At 49.1% G+C, this 23,878-nt stretch overlaps 1 protein-coding gene across 4 annotated transcripts in view; it reads left to right on the top strand.

Annotated features, from left to right (window-relative positions):
• The window catches only part of stxbp4 (syntaxin binding protein 4), a 65,991-nt gene that overhangs the window by 19,012 nt on the left and 23,101 nt on the right, over positions 1 to 23,878 (top strand). For 3 of the 4 annotated variants that reach the window (XM_034193308.1, XM_034193307.1, XM_034193306.1), the window contains exons 7-16: positions 2,278 to 2,431; positions 3,188 to 3,320; positions 3,609 to 3,715; positions 3,924 to 4,149; positions 4,584 to 4,665; positions 5,442 to 5,524; positions 5,930 to 6,026; positions 6,198 to 6,322; positions 22,403 to 22,492; positions 23,809 to 23,874. In XM_034193308.1, coding sequence (XP_034049199.1) covers positions 2,278 to 2,431; positions 3,188 to 3,320; positions 3,609 to 3,715; positions 3,924 to 4,149; positions 4,584 to 4,665; positions 5,442 to 5,524; positions 5,930 to 6,026; positions 6,198 to 6,322; positions 22,403 to 22,492; positions 23,809 to 23,874 — 1,163 coding nt within the window. The remainder of the gene's footprint in view (positions 1 to 2,277; positions 2,432 to 3,187; positions 3,321 to 3,608; positions 3,716 to 3,923; positions 4,150 to 4,583; positions 4,666 to 5,441; positions 5,525 to 5,929; positions 6,027 to 6,197; positions 6,323 to 22,402; positions 22,493 to 23,808; positions 23,875 to 23,878) is intronic. The other variant, XM_034193309.1, reaches the window with a different exon arrangement.

Below are 23,878 nucleotides of genomic sequence, written 5' to 3'. Positions count from 1 at the left end.
CAAAAACCGAATTGTGGTGACGACCACAAACATGCAACCATCCACACACAGAGACCCAGATCACAGGTAAATATCTGATCACTGCTGTGGCTGGTGTGTTGAGCCAAGACAAAAGTACAGAACCTTACCATATGACATGGACCACTCTGGTTTGTCAGGAGCCATATGGCCGGCCGCGAGCATGACAGAAATGGGTCCAGGACGCAGGGCCCCAGGAGGAACCCAGAGCCAGCAAACCAACAGGGGAGCGGCCCAGCGGTGCCGGAACATACCCCTGACAGCACGCGGGACCCCGGGCCCCACAGCCCCAGAGCAGGGCCCCGGGACCACGGCAGAACCGGCGAGGCAGACCCCCCCACCCCAGAGTCCCAGACATCCACAGCCATTGTGGCCAACCCCACATGCCACACTCATCCTACCTACCAACCCCACCATAGTTGTTGTAATTAATCTCCCTTGCTGTGTGCGACCCCCTAAGTGAGAAAAGATAAAGTGTTGCATTAAAAGCAGGGCAGGAGACAGCAGGTGGCAGATTGCCGTGGGAGGCCGCGGCACGCCGCTGCACCACAGCCTGCCCTTCAAACTCACCACCGCCTAGTGACCCCGACTCTAAATTTGTGAGTGTGTTTACTAAATATGTAGAAATAAAGTGTGTGCATTAAAATGGCAGTGCAGTAGTGACGGATGGAGATCGCAGAGGAAGGCTGCAGCGCACAGCTGTGCCACAGACTGCCCTGCAGACCCATCCCCAACACCTGACTGCAAAACTATGTGAACCCTATAATGTGCTAATTAAAACCCAATATGACGTGCGTGCATGTACTAAAGTGCATTAAAAGGGTGTGACATGTGAGGCCCGACCCCGAGCAGCCGGCAGAAGGAGAGGCGCGGCGCAGGGAGCAGGCCACATATACCGGCTCCACCGGGCCCCTGGCTCAACCCCAGACCCAGCGGAGGCACCAGGAAATCCATGAGATGGTGGGAGGCAGGCAGCCCCGGAGGAGCACCAGAAGCCCAGGGGAGGAACAAACCAACAGGGGGGTCAGGGGGCCAGGGAGCTGTGGATGGACGGGCCACCCTGCCCGGAGGTCCCCGAACCAGGGAAGGCATGAGATAGGACCCCAGAGCAGCAGGGGCAGCCGAGGAGCCATAGCAATGCTTCCATTTTTTTTCAGAGGTTGTTATGGCCACCAACTTGGATTTCCAAAGTTGGCGACCTTTGAAAAATATTTACATTCCTTGTGTAATTTCGATAAGTTCTTGGACATTTGATAAAGTATACATTTTTAGAAAGGTTATGAAATGAGGAATCCAAAAAACAAAGTTTCCTTTTATTTTTTTAAAGGTTGTGCGACGGCCATCTTGGATTTCTAAAAATGGAAACCTCTGACAACTTACTTTTCTCTTTCTGGACTTCTGGTTAACCTAGGATCATGACTGAAGTGACTAAATAAGACATGTCAAGGGCAAGGATCCACATATACTGATTACAAATTACTGAAGCTGATGAACAGTAAGAGAATGTGTTGCCATTTTGGATTTTTATTGGGTGTAGCTGATATCAGTGTCTTATGAGATATAGGAACCTGATCCATGTAGGTGTGTTTTACTAACTTATCAGATTCAGACATTTGTAACTGTTATTAAAACGCAAAACATGTTTTCAACCCTTCTTGGAATTTGTAATAAAGGTTATGAATCCTTAAACCAAGAATGGTGCGGTTATTTGTTAACTGCATACCACAAATAACCAGAAGTCAAGAAAGTGAAAAGTTACTTTCCGAAGGTCACCAATTTAGGAAATCCAAGATGGCGGCCATAACAACCTTTGAAAAAAATGAAAACATTGTTATTTGGATTCCTCATTTCATAAGCTTTCTAAAAAATGTATAATTTACCAACACTCCAAAAAACCTTAATGAAATGACACAAGGAACCTGATTTGGCCTAAAAGAGAAACCAATTACCTTTTGGACTGAATTTGTGAAAACTGGAGGTGCCGTGAGAGCCTTTAACCTATCTATCTATTTATTTATTTATTTGCAGGACAGGGTGTAAAATAAGGGGTAAGGCCAAAATATTCTATATAAGCGTGTTACAAGTTTTAGAAATTTTATTAATAAATAATTTTTGCTTGTTGGGCGTGGCCTGGAATAAATACATAACATTTTGGGAAAATGCCTGAATAAAGGGATGCAGCTGTTAGATTTAAAAAAAAAAACAGTTGAATATTGTGAGATATGTTTGTTTCCCACTTTTCTTCTTCTTTGGGTTCAGGGAAGCTGACAGACACGGCCTCCTCCTCCTCCTCCTCCAGATCAGAGAGTCCACAGCTCCTCAGCCCCAAGGAGGCGGTCACCACCTACACTCACAGCCCCACCTACACCGCCAACACGCCATACAGCGTGCACACACCCTCACACGCCTTTACGTAAGATATGCTTTAATGACAAATCAAAGATTTGTGGACAGTTATTTATTTTGACTTAAAAAAAAAACAGATTTTGGTCTAATCGCTTTAAAACTCACAGATAACTTTTTATACAATCAGCCAGACAGCACAGATTAATGAAAAAGTGCAGTCCCAGGTAAGGTCCAGGGGCACCGCCACCTGATGGAACCACCCAGCAGACCTGCAGTCCATTTGGATTTTCACTCAAAAAGTTAGAACAAAAAAATAGAAACGATGAAATTTCAACTGATTTTCACAATAACTCTTAATAGTTTTATTCAGAGTAAAAGCTTATTCAATATGCAGCTGCAGTTTTTCCAAACACCACCAGGGCGACAACAAGGCTACGAAGCTGAACTAAGAATACGATGCTCAACACAGCGCCCCCTAACTCACATTTCACACACACACACACACACACACACACACACACACACACACACACACACACACACTGTTTGACGGTACATATAAACAATCAAATGTTTTGAAGCAAAAAATAATAATCTATTCTACAGGACTGAAAAAGTTGTTTGTGTACAGTGCAAGATAGCCACAAAAAAGCCCACAAATATATTGTTTGTTGTTTACAGAATGCACAAACAGCCATGACGAAAAATATCTGAAAGCACAAAGAACAAATTATGACGCGACGGTTCGACCTGGTGCCAGGTGTTTTTTTTTGTTGTTGTTGTTGTTTTTTTTTAACTATGGTGAATCCCCCCCTCTCTCCAGTGACACCATCATTCAGTTGATATGTGTTGCCAAGGGAACAGGACTAGGAATTGTCATTAATGGCGGAGCTAACCGAGTTGAAGGACCAATGGTGTTCATTCAAGAAATTGTGCCAGGAGGAGACTGCCAGAAGGTCAGTGTCCTTTCGGAGTGCGCTTATGTGCACGAGTATCCTATACCCAGGTGCCGGTTTCCCACCCACTGGGGTGTTTAAATTTAAACAGCAGATCCCAATCCAAATCCTGATCCTGGATTTTGCTGAGCTGTAGTTTGGTGTTATATAAGCTCTTATTTACAAAGCTATGACATGTTCCAACAAAGTTAAGTGTGCATAGAAATTTGTCAATCTTCTCAAACTAAGCCAAGCCATTGGTTCTGATTGTCCTAACAGAACCAGTTTGTATCTTTTGGGCATTTTCAGGATGGCCGATTGCAGGTTGGAGACCAGCTGGTGTCCATCAACAAGGAGTCTTTGATCGGCGTGACGTACGAGGAGGCCAGGAGCATCATGACACGCACCAAACTCAGGTGCAACACACGTATGACCATTAGAATTAGGACAACTTGGCAAAAAGCAAGAGTCTGACTCCAAAATATGTTCAGGGTAAAACGTTAAAACAAAACGGCTCTTTGCAGATACCATGTGTGTCCATTTTTTTTAATGTAATCCTAAAAACATTTCATGTAAAAACTGTTCACCGGTTTCACATAAACGATGGATGTGTCACCTATGTAGACCAGATCCTACGGTGGAAATTGCCTTCATACGGCGGAGATCATCATCCAGCTCCAGCAGCGGGCCTCATAGTCCCATCCTCCTCCAGGGCCCCAGTGCTGGAGGTGTGCCCAACACAAGGGCCCCTGGTCCGGGTGTTCCACCTCTGCAGCCAGCTGGGGTCACCAAGATCACCTCTTGCCGCAACCCAGCTAGCGAGACTTTGCCAGCGATGAACATGACCCAGGTACCAGCCCTAGCCCCAGTCTCCACAAACTCCCACAGGGAGGATATTTATCAAATTTAGATGACTGTAAGGGTCTCAATCTACTAGGCATGAACCCTCAGGTAAGACATCATGCAAAACAAGATGTTCTGCTGCTGCATTCTGTTGGGGAAAAACATGTTTTGAAGGGAATGGGGTCAAGCCCTTTGGATCCTCATCCCTGGAAAAGAACAAACCGGCCTGTAAACGGTCACTGTGAGGGCTGTGCAGAGCAACGTTAGTGGCAGAAAATACAAAATTAATTGAATGGGTAGTCTGTGTGTGGTGGGCATCAATACGTTTGCAAACGTATAATACTAAAGGGCCAACTGTGATGGGTCTAAACCTGTGTTCTCAACCTGATTGGGAGGTTGGTGATGGTTAAAAATCTTCAATCTCTTGGTTTTGTGTTGCAGGTTCGAGTGTCTCCAAGTAGGACGGAGCAGACACGAGTGTCTTCCTCACCACACGGTGAAGATGTCTCCGGCGTAAACCCTGGTATCTATCGCTGCTTTGCTCAGATATTAATTGGGGTATTTTTTTCAGAGTCCCTTTGCACCAATGTGAACCTGGAAGGTACCCCAAGAGCCCATCTCATGACAAGACACAATTTTGGACTTATCAGGTCAGGTCTGGGAGAATGCATTGGTCCATACAGCTGTCTTGGGTCCTGGTTGGCAGCCCCCCATGCAGAAAGCTGGTCCTTTCCCATCACTCTGATGTCTCCAAAGTCACCATACAGCCAGGTGGAATGTGGGCGTGACCTTGACCAGGTTGAAGTCACCTCGCCTCGAGTAAGGAAACCGTTGGCCTCTTCCTGGAGCCAAGCCTTGGGTGGGGTGGGTGGGCTTACAGGGAGCGCCTGTTGGCCAGGTGTCCACAACGATGGGCCTCAGTTGGAGTCAGCTCAAAATAACAACATGGCATCACCTCCATGTAGACTTGCAGCTGAAAGGAGAGTGTAGCGGGTCTGGTTCGCTGTTCTGTGGGCAGTGTACGGGGCAAATACCCACATGGACTGACACTCGGTTATTTCACCAAATGTTTTCATTAAAAGCACTTTGATAGTCGTTACATCTTGTTTTACGCAAAACACAAACGTTTCATTCTTTCTCACTAATCTCTGATCCCACAGTTGTGCTTCAATCATTTTTAAAAACAAGACTCTTTGTTTCGTCAGACATTTATTCCTCAAAATACTCAGAAGACACGGTGGCGTTTTGTGCTCGTTTCCGGATGCAGACATGCAACATATTGACTTGTGTTTGTCTCAGAGCAGACGTGCAGTCAGACTCTTCAGTCCAAATCCTCCCTCATCAGCAGCAGCTGCCGCCTCAGACAGGAGAGGATCGAGCAGGTACAAACTCCACGATTCTTTCATCTCAGCAAGCTCAGAATCAGAGGATCTGTTGCTTCCGCGTTTGCTTCATTTCTCAGCACTGGAGGCAGCCACTGATGTTGAACTTAGTTTGACAGGAAGACTTTAATTTTCAACACTGCCTCATGAAATACATAAATTGAAATCAGGTGTTTTAACATTGAGTTTAAATCTTATTACCCATATATGATGTTTTGGTTTCATTCCCAAATACTGTCACAAAATGCGTCACATTTATGTGATGGTATTATGAACTAATAGGTTAAATCAGCATGGGATTGGGTTGCGATTGGCAGTGTAGTTGTTTTCTTTGTGACCTATAAAGCGGTGACGCTGCTGCTTTCAGGTCTATGTGCGTTTATTGATCTGTGCGTTTGTGTCCAGGCTCTGGACCTGCTCGGTCTGACACCCACAGAGGCTCAGCGGCAGGCACTGAGCTCACGGCTCCAGGTTGATCCAGCCGGTACAGTGTCCTACACAGGTGAGACTCTTTACCTTTAAATCATCAAAGAGCCCCGTAGTTTCCTGGCCTCTAATACATACTTATTGCTCTTTTTCTCATGTGAAACATTAATTAGTTTTTTCCCCACGTTAACGGATTATTTTTTGGACTAAGATCTGATGAACCATATTCCTGGTGTGCACATTTCAGACTTTGAGAGTCTGACCAGGGAGCTGTTCAAACCTCAATTGGAGGAGCTGTCCATCACCCAGCCAGGGTCAAAGTTCACATCTGACGACCTCACCAGTTTGCTGGAATCACCCACCAACCTGCCGGTACAAACGCTTGCTTCATTTTGGGTTTTTTTTTTTGTCACTTTCAAGGATATTTCATTCAGTGGATATAAAAAATATATACATATTCTTAGCCTCTTACATATTTTTGTTGTTTTATGACATCATAAAGCTTGAGTCACCTACATGCTGGGATTGATTTCATCTGCTCTCTTCTTAAGCAATGTCCTTGTGTTCAGAGCCGTGGTTCCTTTTTGATCATGTCTGGCTTTAGGCAGACTTTAGGCAGATTTGGCGTACTTGGTATGAGACCTGGACCCAAACCACAGGATGCCTTTGGTAGCAAGAACCCAGACACTGACCTTCAGTCTGACCTGGGTCAAAACTATTCCATTTATTGATCCTTTTATTTCAACCAATAATTTGCATCATTTTTTGCTGAAATTGGAGCAACTTTAACTTTTGACCCCTGTACAAACTGAAATTGACCTTTGTCACCATTTTTGCTGTTTTTACCCCATAACTCCACAACATTCAGTCATAGATCATCCAAACTATACCTTTTTGGAATCGTTATGATCAGACAAATGATGTGATATAGTTTTCAACATGATTGGAGCATTTTTAAAGTTTGACCTCTGTGTAATTCGTCATTGACCCCTACCTGGCTACAGCTACCACCCTAGGATGACTATCATACATTTTTGTGTAGGCCATGATACACTGAGGCTGGATTCTAAGTGTCGTTTTGTTTTTCCCCCCTTAAGTGGTACCGATTAGGTCAAAATTCATGACTGGCTCATTCGCCCTATTGACGTATCCCATAATCCCTTGCGTGCCCGAGAGTCACTGCAGTCAAACAACGTATAGAGAAGCAACACGATGACAGCTGTAAATTAATATTATACTACAAAAATGTATTTTTTATGCTTTTCGTCACATTAATAAGAGACTGCTGCATGATACCCTGAAAACTTGCTAAAACAATTATAACAACTAATCCGTGTCTGTTACGTTTAATCTGCGTGGAATTTAATAAACACAAACTGAATTTCAGACATACGTATTATATATATTAGTCTGGCACAAAGAGGACAAACAGTGTTGTAAAGAACAATAATCAAGACGTTAAAGAGCAAACTTCACTTTCCCCCAGAACGACATGATCAGGAAGCGAGCGTAGCTGACAGCAGCTCCCACTGAAAATAACGGAGAGACAGTGTGATTCTTGCATGTTTACATAAAATAAATGCAATAACGTCTATAAACCCAGAGAATATATTCATAAGAGTTTTAGGCACAATATAAAAATAGTTTTATGTTGCGATGTTAATGGTGTTGTCTGTGTGCAGCGGTTAAAGTGCATCGTGATCAGAGCGTCTCAATGTAGTTCTCAATGTTACTGAGATCTCGCAGCGTGGCGACCTCTCCGAGGTTTTGCGGGATTTGAAACGTCAATAGGGAGAATGGAATATAAATACATATTTCGGTTGAACTCACCTCCATAATGACGCAATGTTGCAAACAAGTTGCCGCAAACACTTGTTTACACTGACAACGAAATCTCGGCCTCCCCAGCGAGAACGTGATTACCTACGAGATTTGACACCGTAAAGGCATCTATGAGCACTGTTAGCTCCTAGCATTAGCACATCTTACACACTGTTGGAAGATGTGAAGAAGAAAGAAGAAAGGTTTTGAGTCATAGCATAAGCATTATGGGAAATTAAACAATGATTTAGCAAACAGGTGGCCAAAGAAACGCCTTTAAACGTAAAGTTATATATGCTGCTCCAACTGATGTAGTAATGAGCATAGTTACCTGATGGGGAGGAGTTAGCTGACTACCACGTGGATTAAAGAATGCATACGCCTCCTACAGGCCAGTGCAGTTCATATTCAGAAAAAGATGATTACATTATAAAAATAACATCATGCAGTATCATGATAAAACTGCAGAACATTTTGGGCCTGCATGTACGGTAAAAAAGTCAACAATAAATACATAAGTACAATTTAAACTGTTCTTATTCCAAACATTTTTTTTCACTCGCAATAATGTGACAGGAATAAAAGCAGATTAAATCATCTTGTGTTCCTGATCTCGTTAACTCATCAACGGATGATTGGTCGGTCATGTCAGTATGGGCGGAGGGTCAATCCCACATCGATTTACTGACGGTGTCAGTGGGCGGTGCATGTGAACAGTGTCATCAACATGATGGAAAGAACGTCTGCAGCGCCGAGGACACACAGTGTCAGATCAGCAATCAATCACAGCCTCAGACCAACAACATGAGCAACAGTCAAAAAAAAAAAAAAAAACTAAACAAACAACGTTAAAAATGTATCTGTGCATAAAATATGAAGTAACTGAAGCTGCACTCAGACTACATCCCTCTGCCAAGGTCAACAAATTAAGTGTTCCCCTTCAGTATTATAGGTCTGGCGAGCCACTAGGCGCCTGAGAACCCCCACCAGGCAAGAAATACTGTTTTAATAATGCCAACAAAAATACGGCCAAATATACATTAATTTGGATGTCAGTTTCACTTTCATTCTGTTATTCTTTCACACAAACAATCTTCTGTGAAGTAACTTATTTTCTAGTGATCTGGTGCTAATCGGCTTATTATTATTTGATCTTACCAGCAGTCATCTGACAGCAGAGAGATGTTAGAATCTTCTGCTGCTGGCTGCTTCAATTAAAGTTAGCAGCCAAAACTTTCAATAGAAGGCGTCAAACGTCAGAATCTGACATCTTCTCCATCAATTTTGACTCCTAACAACCAAAATCGATCATTAACCTCCACCACCAAATATATTTTTGCACCACACAATGTTTTTTTTCATGAAACATTGTTGGGAAAGTGTAGTGACACGGACCCACAACAGGGGGCGTAAATGAACGGACAATGGAAGGAGTCAAATTATAACACTTTACTGGTGTGAATGTCACAACCAAACACAGCAGAATCAGAATGTGCAACAGTCAATTAATAAAAGGTGTCGTGTGGGCAGGCTCGACGTTAGGAGATGCCCGTCTGGAAACGAACCGGAACCACACGATTTCCACCGCCACCTGAACCCGAGGAATACTGGAGCCGCCAAGTCCCGGAGTCCCCAGGTGGCCACCTTCCCGGCGTGTTGGATCTGGTAATGCTGGCAGAAAGCAAAAAACAGTCAAAGGGTGGGTGTGTGAACACCCAGTAACACTGGTGGGAATGCCACCTCCACCTCTCACTCAGCGCGTTGCAGCGGTCTCAGCTGAAAAGGAGCACCGTCTTGCACAGCCTCCTCAAAAACGACCGGTTCTCCTGCAAACACTCACAATAAACAGCTTTACAAAAGTCTGAGGATATTACCTCCAGATGAAGATGATATCTCGGCAGTTTGGTGGAGGTGTCTTCCTGCTTTTATACCAGATGTGTTGATTAGTGACAGCTGTCACGGATGATGGGTGACAGCTGTCACCACGGCTTGTTCCTGAGGCGGCAGCGCCCTCTCGTGCCTGAAGCCCGCACTTCAGGCAGGGCGCCTTCTGGTGGTGGGCCAGCAGTACCTCCTCTTCTGGCAGCCCACACAACAGGACCCCCCCCTCAACGGGCACCACCTGGCGCCCGACCAGGCTTGTCCGGGTGGCAACGATAGAAATCGGCCAGGAGGGCCGGGTCCAGGATGAAGCTCCTCTTCACCCAGGAGCGTTCTTCGGGTCCATACCCCTCCCAGTCCACCAAATACTGGAAACCCCGGCCCATTCGGCGGACGTCCAAAAGCCGGCGAACTGTCCAAGCCGGCTCTCCGTCGATAATACGGGCAGGAGGCGGTGCCGGACCGGGTGCACAGAGGGGTGAGGTGTGATGCGGTTTTACCCTGGAGACATGAAAGACCGGACGGATCCGCAGTGAGGCCGGGAGTTGAAGCCTCACTGCGGTAGGACTGAGGACCTTGAGGATGGGGAAGGGTCCAATGAAGCGGTCCTTCAATTTGGGGGACTTGACCTGGAGAGGAATGTCCTTGGTGGAAAGCCACACCTCCTGCCCGGGCTGGTAAGTAGGGGCCGGGGACCGTCGACGGTCTGCATGGGCTTTAGCCCTCGTCCGGGCCCTCAACAAGGCCGAACGGGCGGTGCGCCACACCCGACGGCATCTCCGCAGGTGGGCCTAGACCGAGGGCACACCGACCTCTCCCTCCACCACAGGAAACAAAGGGGGCTGGTACCCCAGACAAACCTCGAATGGGGAGAGGCTGGTCGCAGAGGACACCTGGCTGTTATGAGCGTACTCGATCCAGGCCAGATGTTTACTCCAAGCCGTCGGGTGTGCGGAGGTCGTGCACCTGAGGGCCTGCTCCAACTCCTGGTTGGCCCGTTCGACCTGTCCGTTAGTCTGTGGGTGATACCCAGACGAGAGGCTTACAGTGGCCCCCAGTTCCCGGCAGAAACTTCTCCACACCTGCGAGGAGAACTGGGGACCGCGATCCGAAACGATGTCTGTTGGTATCCCATGCAGCCGGACAACATGGTGGACGAGGAGATCCGCCGTCTCCTGGGCCGACGGGAGCTTCGGGAGGGCCACAAAGTGGGCCGCCTTGGAGAAACGGTCCACTATCGTGAGGATGGTGGTGTGCCCCCGGGACGGTGGGAGGCCCGTGACAAAATCCAGACCGATGTGGGACCAGGGGCGGTGAGGCACATGAAGCGGCTGTAGAAGTCCCTGTGCCTTCTGGTGGTCAGCCTTGCCCCTGGCGCAGGTGGTGCAGGCCTGGATGTAAGCCCGGACATGAGTCTCCAGGGACGCCCACCAGAAGCGCTGCCAGACCACTGCCACGGTCCTACGCACCCCTGGGTGGCAGGAGAGTTTGGACCCGTGACAGAAGTCCAGGACGGCAGCCCTGGCCTCTGGTGGGACGTATAATCTGTTCGTCGGTCCTGTTCCGGGATCCGGGCTCCGTGCCAGGGCCTCCCGGACGGTCTTCTCCACGTCCCAGGTCAGAGCAGCCACGATAGTGGACTCCGGGAGAATGGGTTCCGGTGGATCCGACAGCTCGGTCTTGACTTCCTGTTCATGCACCCGGGACAGGGCATCGGATCTTTGGTTTTTGGTCCCGGGGCGGTAGGTGATCCGGAAGTCAAAACAGCCGAAAAACAGTGACCAGCGGGCTTGCCTGGGGTTCAGTCGCTTGGCGGTCCTGATATACTCCAGGTTCCGGTGGTCAGTGAAAACCGTGAAAGGCACTGACGCTCCCTCCAGCAGGTGTCTCCACTCCTCAAGGGCCTCTTTCACCGCAAGGAGCTCTCGATTGCCCACATCATAGTTCCGCTCTGCTGGGGTCAACCTGCGGGAAAAATAGGCACACGGGTGAAGAACCTTATCGGTTTCTCCGCTCTGGGATAGCACGGCTTCTATCCCCGAGTCAGAGGCATCCACTTCAACCACGAACTGGTGACCAGGATCGGGCTGCACCAAGACCGGTGCAGTCGAGAACCGGCGTTTCAGCTCCCTAAACGCGGCTTTGCACCGATCCGACCAGGTGAAGGGAACTTTTGGTGAGGTCAGGGCCGTCAGGGGGCTAACAACCTGACTATACCCCTTAATGAACCTCCTGTAGAAATTTGCGAAGCCGAGGAACTGTTGCAGCTTCCTACGGCTTGTCGGTTGGGGCCAGTCTCTCACCGCTGCGACCTTGGCCGGATCCGGGGCGACGGAGTTGGAGGAGATGATAAACCCCAGGAAGGACAAAGAAGTGAGGTGAAACTCACACTTCTCGCCCTTCACAAACAACCGGTTCTCCAACAACCGCTGCAGGACCTGACGTACATGCCGCACATGGGTCTCAGGGTCCGGAGAAAAGATGAGTATATCATCCAGATATACGAAGACGAATCGGTGCAGGAAGTCCCGCAAGACGTCATTAACCAAAGCTTGGAACGTCGCGGGGGCGTTAGTGAGGCCGAACGGCATGACCAGGTACTCAAAATGACCTAACGGGGTGTTAAATGCCGTCTTCCATTCGTCTCACATCCGGATCCGAACTAGGTGGTATGCGTTCCTAAGATCCAACTTTGTGAAGATTTTGGCTCCATGCAGGGGGGTGAACACTGAATCCAACAAAGGCAACGGGTATCGGTTGCGAACCGTGATCTCGTTCAGCCCCCGATAATCAATGCATGGATGAAGACCGCCATCTTTTTTTCCCACGAAAAAGAAACCCGCTCCCATCGGAGAGGTGGAGTTACGGATCAGCCCGGCAGCTAAGGAGTCCCGGATGTAGGTCTCCATCGATTCGCGCTCAGGTCGGGAGAGGTTGTACAGCCTGCTGGACGGGAACTCCATGCCTGGCAACAAATCGATGGCACAATCATATGGACGGTGCGGGGGAAGAGTGAGTGCCCGATCCTTGCTAAAAACGTCAGCAAGATCGTGGTACTCAACCGGCACCGGCGACAGATTGGGGGGTACTTGGACCTGCTCCTTCGCCTGGGAACCGGGAGGAACCGAGGATCCCAAACACCTCCGATGGCAGGTTTCGCTCCACTGTACCACCACCCCGGACGGCCAATCAATCCGGGGATTGTGTTTCAACATCCAGGGGAACCCCAGAATCACACGGGAGGTAGAAGGAGTCACAAAAAACTCAATCTCCTCCCTATGATTCCCTGACACTACCAGAGTTACTGGTGGTGTCTTGTGTGTGAGTAAAGGGAGTAGGGTGCCATCTAGTGCTCGCACCTGCAATGGTGTAGGTAGCGCCACCAGAGGGAGCCCTACCTCCCTGGCCCATCTGCTGTCCAACAGATTCCCTTCTGACCCTGTCTACCAGTGCTGGGGCCTGAAGGGTTAAATCCCCACTAAGGATTGTAACTGGGAGTCGTGCGGCAATATGTGTGTGTCCCACGTGAAGTTTTTGGCCCACCCTAAGCCCAGTCTCTAGGGGCGGGCGTTGGTGTTTAACCGTTCGGGGCAATCGCTCAATTGATGCTCCATTGAGCCACAAACAAAACACGCCCCGTGTGGAAACCTCCTCTGTCTATTAGGTGGTCTAAATGTGGCCCTGCTCGTGTCCATAGCTTCGTCAGCAGGGGGAGCTGTCGCCCCACGGGACGTAGAGGCCAGGGAGCGTGGGAAGGGCGGACCCTTCTCGGACCCGGAAGGAAGAGGGACGGCGCGCGCCCGGCCACATCCTTCGTCTCGTTCCTGACGGCGTTCCTCCAACCGATTGTCTAACCGTATAACGAGATCAATAAGCCCATCTAATTCCCGCGGTTCATCCTTGGCCACTAGGTGCTCCTTTAGGACTGACGACAGTCCGTTTACAAAGGCGGCGCGGAGCGCAGCGTTATTCCAGCCGGACCTCGCAGCCGCGATGCGGAAGTCGACTGCATAAGCAGCTGCGCTTCGGCGTCCCTGTCTCATCGACAGCAGCACAGTTGAAGCGGTCTCTCCCCTGTTAGGGTGATCAAACACAGTTCTGAACTCCCTCACAAACCCAGTGTACGTGTGAAGGAGCCGTGAATTTTGCTCCCAAAGCGCTGTAGCCCAAGCGCGTGCCTCTCCCCGAAGCAGAGTGATCACATAAGCTATTTTGCTTGCGTCTGACGCGTACATGACGGGACGTTGTGCGAAGACGAGCGAACACTGCATAAGAAAGTCCGCGCACGTCTCCACACAACCTCCGTACGGCTCAGGAGGGCTTATGTATGCTTCAGGGGATGGTGGGAGGGGTTGTTGGACCACCACTGGAACATTAATATCTAGCACAGGATCGACAGGAGGAGGAGCTGCAGCAGCGCCCTGAGCGCTCGCCGCCACTTGCGCGGAGAGAGCCTCCACCCTGCGGTTCAGGAGGATGTTTTGCTCGGCTATTTGATCCATTCGAGCCGTAAAGGTGGTGAGAATATGCTGTAGCTCACCAATCACGCCTCCTGCAGATGCCTGCGCTCCCTGCTCTCCCATTGGTTGTTCAACAACCTGGTGACGCCCCTCGGAGTCCATGACGCTGGCCGAGATATCCTGTTGGGAAAGTGTAGTGACACGGACCCACAACAGGGGGCGTAAATGAACGGACAATGGAAGGAGTCAAATTATAACACTTTACTGGTGTGAATGTCACAACCAAACACAGCAGAATCAGAATGTGCAACAGTCAATTAATAAAAGGTGTCGTGTGGGCAGGCTCGACGATAGGAGATGCCCGTCTGGAAACGAACCGGAACCACACGATTTCCACCACCACCTGAACCCGAGGAATACTGGAGCCGCCAAGTCCCGGAGTCCCCAGGTGGCCACCTTCCCGGCGTGTCGGATCTGGTACTGCTGGCAGAAAGCAAAAAACAGTCAAAGGGTGGGTGTGTGAACACCCAGTAACACTGGTGGGAATGCCACCTCCACCTCTCACTCAGCGCGTTGCAGCGGTCTCAGCTGAAAAGGAGCGCCGTCTTGCACAGCCTCCTCAAAAACGACCGGTTCTCCTGCAAACACTCACAATAAACAGCTTTACAAAAGGCTGAGGATATTACCTCCAGATGAAGATGATATCTCGGCAGTTTGGTGGAGGTGTCTTCCTGCTTTTATACCAGATGTGTTGATTAGTGACAGCTGTCACGGATGATGGGTGACAGCTGTCACCACGGCTTGTTCCTGAGGCGGCAGCGCCCTCTCGTGCCTGAAGCCCGCACTTCAGGCAGGGCGCCTTCTGGTGGTGGGCCAGCAGTACCTCCTCTTCTGGCAGCCCACACAACAAAACATACTCTGTTTGTGTAACCTGTTATGCCATTAAAAATCTTTTTCATTAATTCCCGTTTCACACCAGACATCTGCGATGCTAAAGGCAAAGTGTCACTGGAAAAACTGTAAAACTGTGATTATACAGTAGGGTGGATGGATGTAAACTTTGAAGAAAAATGACTGCACATGCCCATTGATGAGTGGAAGGATTCTGACAATAAATATGCATTTTAACCATGCAGTTATTGGTGTGGAACTGAGTGATCCTAGTCTTTGTGTATCCTTTAATATGAAAAATACTTGTATATTGTTCTGTGAAAAGTAGTTTGTTTGGTTTTGTTGTTTTTGTAACCACCAATGATCAAGCTTTGCAGGGCTGTGGCAGGATTTCATAAAGTCTAGCTTTTGTGTCCTAAATTAAATAAAAAAAATAAAAACAAAATTACACTAGTTTCCATTTCCAAAATATTTTTACCTTGGAAAAAAAATTTTCAAGGTCAAAGTCCTGTTAGAACTGACTTTTGATAATATAAAATATAATACAAAATATAGATTAAAGGGCTTTCAATGTTAAAGAATCAAATATCCGCTAAATCCGCAATATAGATCAGATGCAGATCAAATTTATTATTATTAACCTCATTGTCACAACTGAGAGTGATTGAGGCACTTTTGGTTGAGATATAATGCAAAATGTACATCAAATGGGCTTTTCAATATTAAATTCAAACGTCCACAAAATTCACAATCTGGATCAGATCCGGATCATACTTTGTCAGGTGACAGCGAGAGCCAGTCTGCACCGCACTTTCAAATGTGAGAGTGATTGGGGCACATTTTATTAAGGTATAATGTAAAATATACATTAAATGGGGTTTTCAATGTTAAATTTAAATGGCCACAAAATCTGTAATCTGGATCAGATCCAGATTAAATTTGGTCAGTTGATAAAGGATACCATCCTACATAATGCTCTCAACTATGAAAAACATTTGATTATTTTTGACAGAGTTATGAATTTTTGGACATTTGTTCAATGTTAAAGATAAGGATTTTTGTTGTGTGGGCCGCTGAAGAGGAGGTACTGCTGGCCCACCACCACCAGAGGGCACCCTGCCTGGAGTGCGGGCTCCAGGCACCAGAGGGCGCTGCCACCTCACAGGAGCAGCCGGGGTGACAGCTGTCACTTATCACCTACGACAGCTGTCACCAATCATCTGATCTTCAGTGGTATATCAGCAAGACGACATCTCCACCTCTTTGCCGAGATATCGCTCTACCGAGGAGGTAAAGTACTCAGCCAACTGTGTTGTCTTTCTGACGATAATACCTTGTTGCTTGTGTGTTGGATAGCAGATAGTGAGTATTACAGCTGGAGACTGTATTGGACTGTTTTTCTACCTCTTGGATAAGTACTCACACTCTGCACTTACCAGTTTTTTCCTGACGAGAGGTGGAGGTGGTTTTCCCACCATACGTGTTGCTGGGTGCAAACGCACCCACATCTGTTTTTGTTCCTCGCCAGCAGTACCAGATCCGACAAGCGGAGGCAGTGGCCACCTGGGAGTTCGGGACTTGGCGGCTCCAGTATTCCCGGGGTTCGGTGGCGGAGGAAATCATGTGGTTCCGGTTCTGCTTTGGACAGATGTGCCTTATCTTCGAGCCTGCCCACGTGACACATTTTGTGATTTGACTTCATTGTCTACTATTGTAATTTGCCGTGTTTGTTGTGCTTATTCACAACAGTAAAGTGTTATTTGACTTCCTCCATTGTCCGTTCATTTGCGCCCCCTGTTGTGGGTCCGTGTTCCTACACTTTCACAACAGGATATCTCGGCCAACGTCATGGACCCCGAGGGGCATCAAACGGCTGTTGAACGGCCAATGGAAGAACAGGGCACACAGGCGTCTGCAGGAGGAATGATCGGTGAGTTGCAGCGAATCCTCACCGCCTTTACGGCTCGGTTGGATCTAATGACCGAGCAGAACGTCCTCCTTAACCGCAGGGTGGAGGCTCTTGCCGCACAGGTGGAAGCGCACCCTCAGGGCGCTGCTGCGGCTCCCCCTCCTGTCAATCCTGTGCGCAACAGTGACGTTCCACAGGTCGTTCAACGACCCCTCCCACCTTCCCCTGAAGCATACATAAGCCCTCCAGAGCCGTACGGGGGTTGTGTGGAGACATGCGCGGACTTTCTTATGCAGTGTTCGCTCGTCTTCGCACAACGTCCCGTCATGTACGCGACTGATGCTAGCAAGATAGCTTATGTGATAAACCTGCTTCGCGGTGAGGCACGCGCTTGGGCTACAGCGCTCTGGGAGCAAAATTTACGGCTCCTTCAGACATATGATGGATTTGTGAGGGAGTTCAGAACAGTGTTCGATCACCCAAATAGAGGAGAGACCGCTTCAGCCGTGCTGCTGTCAATGAGACAGGGGCGCCGGAACGCAGCTGCTTATGCAGTCGACGTCCGCATCGCGGCTGCGAGGTCCGGCTGGAATAGCACTGCCCTCCGTGCCGCCTTCGTAAACGGACTGTCGTTGGTCCTGAAGGAGCACCTGGTGGCTAAGGACGAACCGCGGGATTTAGACGGGCTTATTGATCTCGTTATACGATTAGACAATCGGTTAGAAGAACGCCGTCGGGAACGAGACGAAGGGCGTGGCCGGACACGCGCCGTCCCTCTCCCTTCCGGTTCCGACCGAGCTCCGCCCTCCCCACGCTCCACGGCCTCTACGCTCCGTGTGGTTACAGCTCCCCCTGCTGATGAAGCTATGGACACGAGCAGGGCCACATTTAGACCACCGGAAAGACAGAGGAGGCTGGTCTGCTTTGTTTGTGGCTCGATAGAGCATCAAGTGAGGGACTGCCCCGAGCGGTTAAACACCAACGCCCGCCCCTAGAAACTGGGCTAGGGGTGGGCCAAGACATTCACGTGGGACACACCCATATCGCCACACGACTCCCAGTTACAATCCTTTATGAGGATTTAACCCTTCAGGCCCCAGCACTGGTGGACACGGGCTCTGAAGGGAATTTGCTAGACAGCAAATGGGCCAGGGAGGCAGGGCTCCCTCTGGTGGCACTTACTTCACCTGTGCAAGTACGGGCACTAGATGGCTCCCTACTCCCTCTAATCACACATAAGACACCTCCAGTAACTCTGGTGGTGTCAGGGAACCACCGGGAGGAGATCGAGTTTTTTGTGACTCCTGCCAGCTCCCGTGTGATTCTCGGGTTCCCCTGGATGTTAAAACACAATCCCCGGATCGATTGGCCGTCCGGGGTAGTGGTTCAGTGGAGCGAGACCTGCCATCGGGTATGTTTAGGTTCCTCGGTTCCTCCCGTTTCCCAGGCTAGGGAGGAGGTCAGAGTCCCGCCCAATCTTGGGACGGTGCCGGTGGAGTACCATGACCTTGTGGATGTGTTCAGTAAGGATCTGGCGCTCACCCTTCCCCCGCACCGTCCGTACGATTGTGCCATTGATTTGGTTCCAGGCGTTGAGTTCCCGTCCAGCAGGCTGTACAACCTCTCACGACCTGAGCGCGAATCAATGGAGACCTACATCCGGGACTCTTTAGCTGCCGGGTTGATCCAGAATTCCACCTCCCCGATGGGTGCAGGTTTCTTTTTTGTGGGGAAAAAGGATGGCGGACTTCGTCCATGCATTGATTACAGGGGGCTGAACGAAATCACAGTTCGTAACCGATACCCGTTGCCCTTGTTGGATTCAGTGTTCACGCCCCTGCATGGAGCCCAAATATTCACTAAGCTAGATCTTAGAAATGCGTATCACCTAGTTCGGATCCGGAAGGGAGACGAGTGGAAGACGGTATTTAACACCCCCTTAGGTCACTTTGAGTACCTGGTCATGCCGTTCGGTCTTACAAACGCCCCTGCGACGTTCCAAGCATTGGTTAATGATGTCTTGCGGGATTTCCTGCACCGATTTGTCTTCGTATATCTGGACGATATACTCATCTTTTCTCCGGATCCTGAGACCCATGTCCGGCATGTACGTCAGGTCCTGCAGCGGTTGTTGGAGAACCGGCTGTTTGTGAAGGGCGAGAAGTGTGAGTTTCACCGCACTTCTTTGTCCTTCCTGGGGTTTATCATCTCCCCTAACTCCGTCGCCCCTGATCCGGCCAAGGTCGCGGCGGTGAGAGACTGGCCCCAACCTACCAGCCGTAGGAAGCTGCAACAGTTCCTCGGCTTTGCAAATTTCTACAGGAGGTTCATTAAGGGCTACAGTCAGGTAGTTAGCCCCCTGACAGCCCTGACCTCACCAAAAGTCCCCTTCACCTGGTCGGATCGGTGCGATGCCGCGTTCAAGGAGTTGAAACGGCGCTTCTCGTCTGCACCCGTTCTGGTGCAGCCCGATCCTAGTCGCCAGTTTGTGGTTGAAGTGGACGCCTCGGACTCAGGGATAGGAGCTGTGCTTTCCCAGAGGGGAGAGACCGATAAGGTCCTTCACCCGTGTGCCTATTTTTCCCGCAGGTTGACCCTGGCCGAACGGAACTATGACGTCGGCAATCAAGAACTCCTTGCGGTGAAAGAGGCTCTTGAAGAGTGGAGACATCTGTTGGAGGGAACGTCCGTGCCATTCACGGTTTTCACTGACCACCGGAACCTGGAGTATATCAGGACCGCCAAGCGGCTGAACCCCAGGCAAGCCCGCTGGTCACTGTTCTTCGGCCGTTTTGACTTCCGGATCACCTACCGCCCCGGGACCAAAAACCAGAGATCGGATGTCTTGTCCCGGGTGCATGAAGACGAAGTCAAAACGGAATTGTCGGATCCACCGGAACCCATCATCCTGGAGTCCGCTATCGTGGCCACCCTCACCTGGGACGTAGAGAAAACCGTCCGGGAGGCCCTGGCAAGGAGCCCGGACCCCGGAACTGGGCCGAAGAACAAACTTTACGTCCCACCAGAGGCCAGGGCTGCAGTCCTGGACTTTTGTCACGGCTCCAAGTTCTCCTGTCATCCGGGGGTGCGAAGAACCGTGGCAGTTGTCCGGCAGCGCTTCTGGTGGGCGTCCCTGGAGGCCGACGTCCGGGATTATATCCAGGCCTGCACCACCTGCGCCAGAGGCAAGGCTGACCACCGCAGGGCATCGGGACTGCTCCAGCCGCTGCCTGTGCCTCATCGCCCCTGGTCCCACATCGGCCTGGATTTTGTCACGGGCCTCCCGCCGTCCCAGGGCAACACCACCATCCTCACGATAGTGGACCGATTCTCCAAGGCGGCCCACTTCGTGGCCCTCCCGAAGCTCCCGACTGCCCAGGAGACAGCGGACCTCCTGTCTGGCTGCATGGGATTCCAACAGACATTGTCTCCGATCGCGGTCCCCAGTTCTCCTCGCAAGTCTGGAGGAGCTTCTGCCGGGAACTGGGGGCCACGGTGAGTCTCTCATCCGGGTATCATCCTCAGATCAACGGGCAAGCAGAACGGGCCAATCAGGAGGTGGAACAGGCCCTGCGCTGCGTGACGGCCGCACACCCGGCGGCCTGGAGTACCCATTTGGCCTGGATCAAGTATGCCCATAACAGCCAGGTGTCTTCAGCCACCGGCCTCTCCCCTTTTGAGGTGTGTCTGGGGTACCAGCCCCCGTTGTTTCCGGTGGTTGAGGGAGAGGTCGGTGTGCCCTCAGTCCAGGCCCACCTGCGGAAGTGCCGTCGGGTGTGGCGTGCCGCCCGTTCTGCTTTGCTAAAGGCCCGGATGAGGGCAAAAGCCCATGCAGACCGTCGGCGGACCCCGGCCCCTGCGTATCGGCCAGGGCAGGAAGTGTGGTTGTCAACAAAGGACATTCCTCTTAAAGTAGACTCCCCTAAACTGCAGGATCGTTACATCGGTCCCTTCAAGATCCTCAAGGTCATCAGTCCAGCCGCAGTGAGGCTTCAGCTTCCGGCCTCACTGCGGATCCATCTTGTTTTCCATGTGTCCCGGATAAAGCTGCATCACACCTCACCCCTCTGTACTCCGGGTCCGGCACCACCTCCTGCCCGGATCATCGTTGGCGAGCCGGCTTGGACTGTGCGCCGGCTCTTGGATGTCCGTAGGATGGGCCGGGGCTTCCAGTATTTGGTGGACTGGGAGGGGTACGGACCCAAAGAACGCTCCTGCGTGAAGAGGGGTTTCATTCTGGACCCGGCCCTCCTGGCCGATTTCTACCGCCGCCACCCGGACAAGCCTGGTCGGGCGCCAGGAGGCGCCCGTTGAGGGGGGGGCCCTGTTGTGTGGGCTGCTGAAGAGGAGGTACTGCTGGCCCACCACCACCAGAGGGCACCCTGCCTGGAGTGCGGGCTCCAGGCACCAGAGGGCGCTGCCGCCTCACAGGAGCAGCCGGGGTGACAGCTGTCACTTATCACCTACGACAGCTGTCACCAATCATCTGATCTTCAGTGGTATATCAGCAAGACGACATCTCCACCTCTTTGCCGAGATATCGCTCTACCGAGGAGGTAAAGTACTCAGCCAACTGTGTTGTCTTTCTGACGATAATACCTTGTTGCTTGTGTGTTGGATAGCAGATAGTGAGTATTACAGCTGGAGACTGTATTGGACTGTTTTTCTACCTCTTGGATAAGTACTCACACTCTGCACTTACCAGTTTTTTCCTGACGAGAGGTGGAGGTGGTTTTCCCACCATACGTGTTGCTGGGTGCAAACGCACCCACATCTGTTTTTGTTCCTCGCCAGCAGTACCAGATCCGACAAGCGGAGGCAGTGGCCACCTGGGAGTTCGGGACTTGGCGGCTCCAGTATTCCCGGGGTTCGGTGGCGGAGGAAATCGTGTGGTTCCGGTTCTGCTTTGGACAGACGTCCCTTATCTTCGAGCCTGCCCACGTGACACATTTTGTGATTTGACTTCATTGTCTACTATTGTAATTTGCCGTGTTTGTTGTGCTTATTCACAACAGTAAAGTGTTATTTGACTTCCTCCATTGTCCGTTCATTTGCGCCCCCTGTTGTGGGTCCGTGTTCCTACACTTTCACAATAGATTTTTCCAATTTTCCAGGATTTTTCTTGACTTTTCCCTTTAAACTATGACCTTGAAAATTGAATCAGTTCTTGCTTATGAGGATATGAATCTTCAGTAAAAATTCCATAATGATATATGAAAAATTGTGGGCTCCAGGCTGTTCACAAACAAACAAAGAGGGGCGATAACAACCTCCTCCAACTTCATTGGTAATAAAATAAAATTCTAGGGGAAACGCTGAAATATGTTTATTAGTCAAACAGCCTTAATATTTTAATTTGTTTATTTATTAAGTGTTTGGCTCCATCCCTGAATGTGGTTTAACATTTAATGGAATCAATTCCAGGACATCAGAATCTGCCAAAAAATCTCAGACACGAATTTGCATAAATTTTGTGTTGCTTGTGCGCAGTCATCTTTGTCGGACTCAGAGGAGCTGGAGGAGATGGAGAGGCTGAGGAAGGAGCACATCGAGGCTCTGAGGGAAATCAAGAGGCTTCAGGTAAACGACAACAACAACGACACAGGTCTTTACCACACTAAAGACCAATAATGCACAGGCCCATTAAAATTACATTTTCTGTTTTGCTGAGTCATCGTACATCAATTTAGTTGTCATCTTAAAATCAGAATTATCTCCAGTTAAAAATCTACCACTAATATAACAAAACTCAAACACATTATTTATGTTGATTACATTTCAAGTCGCCCCCAACCCCCAGAGGTGTCAGTAAGTTTATATTGATTCTTGATTTTTATTATTTGGTGGCAAACTGTCAGTATAATATACAGAAGATTATGGTGAATTCTGTTGGTGTTTTTATTTTATGTAATGATTTGATTAACTCTGGTAAATTACTTGATTTGACAAATCATAACATCTTATGTTATTATTCATTATTTTGTGTTCTCGGCTGCCTATGCTCGCTGAGGGCCTGTAATTTTATTTTTTCTTGATTTTGTTCGTATTTTATTTGTTTGCTTTTTTAAAAAAAAATCATTGTGAAACATTTTGTGTTTTAATGAATCATTTCCATTTTTGCCATTAAAAAATAAAAAAAAAAACAAAGCGTGTCTCACTCGCTGACCCAAACTATGACATATTCTAAAAATCCAAATTTTACTTCTAATTTATCACACAATCCATTTGAACTTGAGTTTAATTTTGGTGACCTTTTACATATATTTCCTGATGCCCAAATAAGAACCAAACTGCTGAGGTTTGAGGCAACAGAATTACTGATTATAAATTGCAGCTTGTTCTATAAAATTCTGCTCTGCCAAAAGCTTTAAAATCTACCCACACAAAAAAAATTACAAAAAACACATCCACCAAGCTAACTGCTAGCTAAGCTAGCTGCTACGGCAGCTCGTGAAATTAGCTTGTGTTATTAATTTACGTGTAGCTCCCTTTAAAATCAGATAAAAATGTTCAGACGACTTTAGGCTGCTTCCCACTTAGTGATTTTCTAAATAATTGAATCTTACGAGGTTAGATGTTTTGTGTTTGATGATTAGTGCGATTGGCCGCCGCATGAAGGCCCTGTCATCATCAGGCATGATGGTGCCTCAAATTTTGTCAATAAATCTCGAAATATCTCAGTCTAACTTCACTGTAAACCATCAGGAATCAAGTTTGTGTGTCTCTGAACTCGCAAACTATTCAGTGTTACAGCAAGGAAGCTTTACAGGAAGACAAATATCGCCATGGCAACGTGACAGTAAAATCCACATTATTTATGCCTTCTGGGTCAGTGGGCTCTGCATCTCCTCAACGTGTTGGTGACCTGTGTTTTTGATCCCAAATCTCCATGACAGGAGCAGCTGGTGGAGTCTCAGAGAGTTCACAATCAGATGGAGGAGGAGCTTAGCAGGGTCAAACAGGTCA

This window comes from Thalassophryne amazonica, chromosome 18, assembly GCF_902500255.1.
Source record: "Thalassophryne amazonica chromosome 18, fThaAma1.1, whole genome shotgun sequence".
NCBI lineage: Eukaryota > Metazoa > Chordata > Actinopteri > Batrachoidiformes > Batrachoididae > Thalassophryne > Thalassophryne amazonica.
Note: the sequence above shows the minus strand (reverse complement) of the source record. Positions and strands in the feature narration are given on the sequence as shown.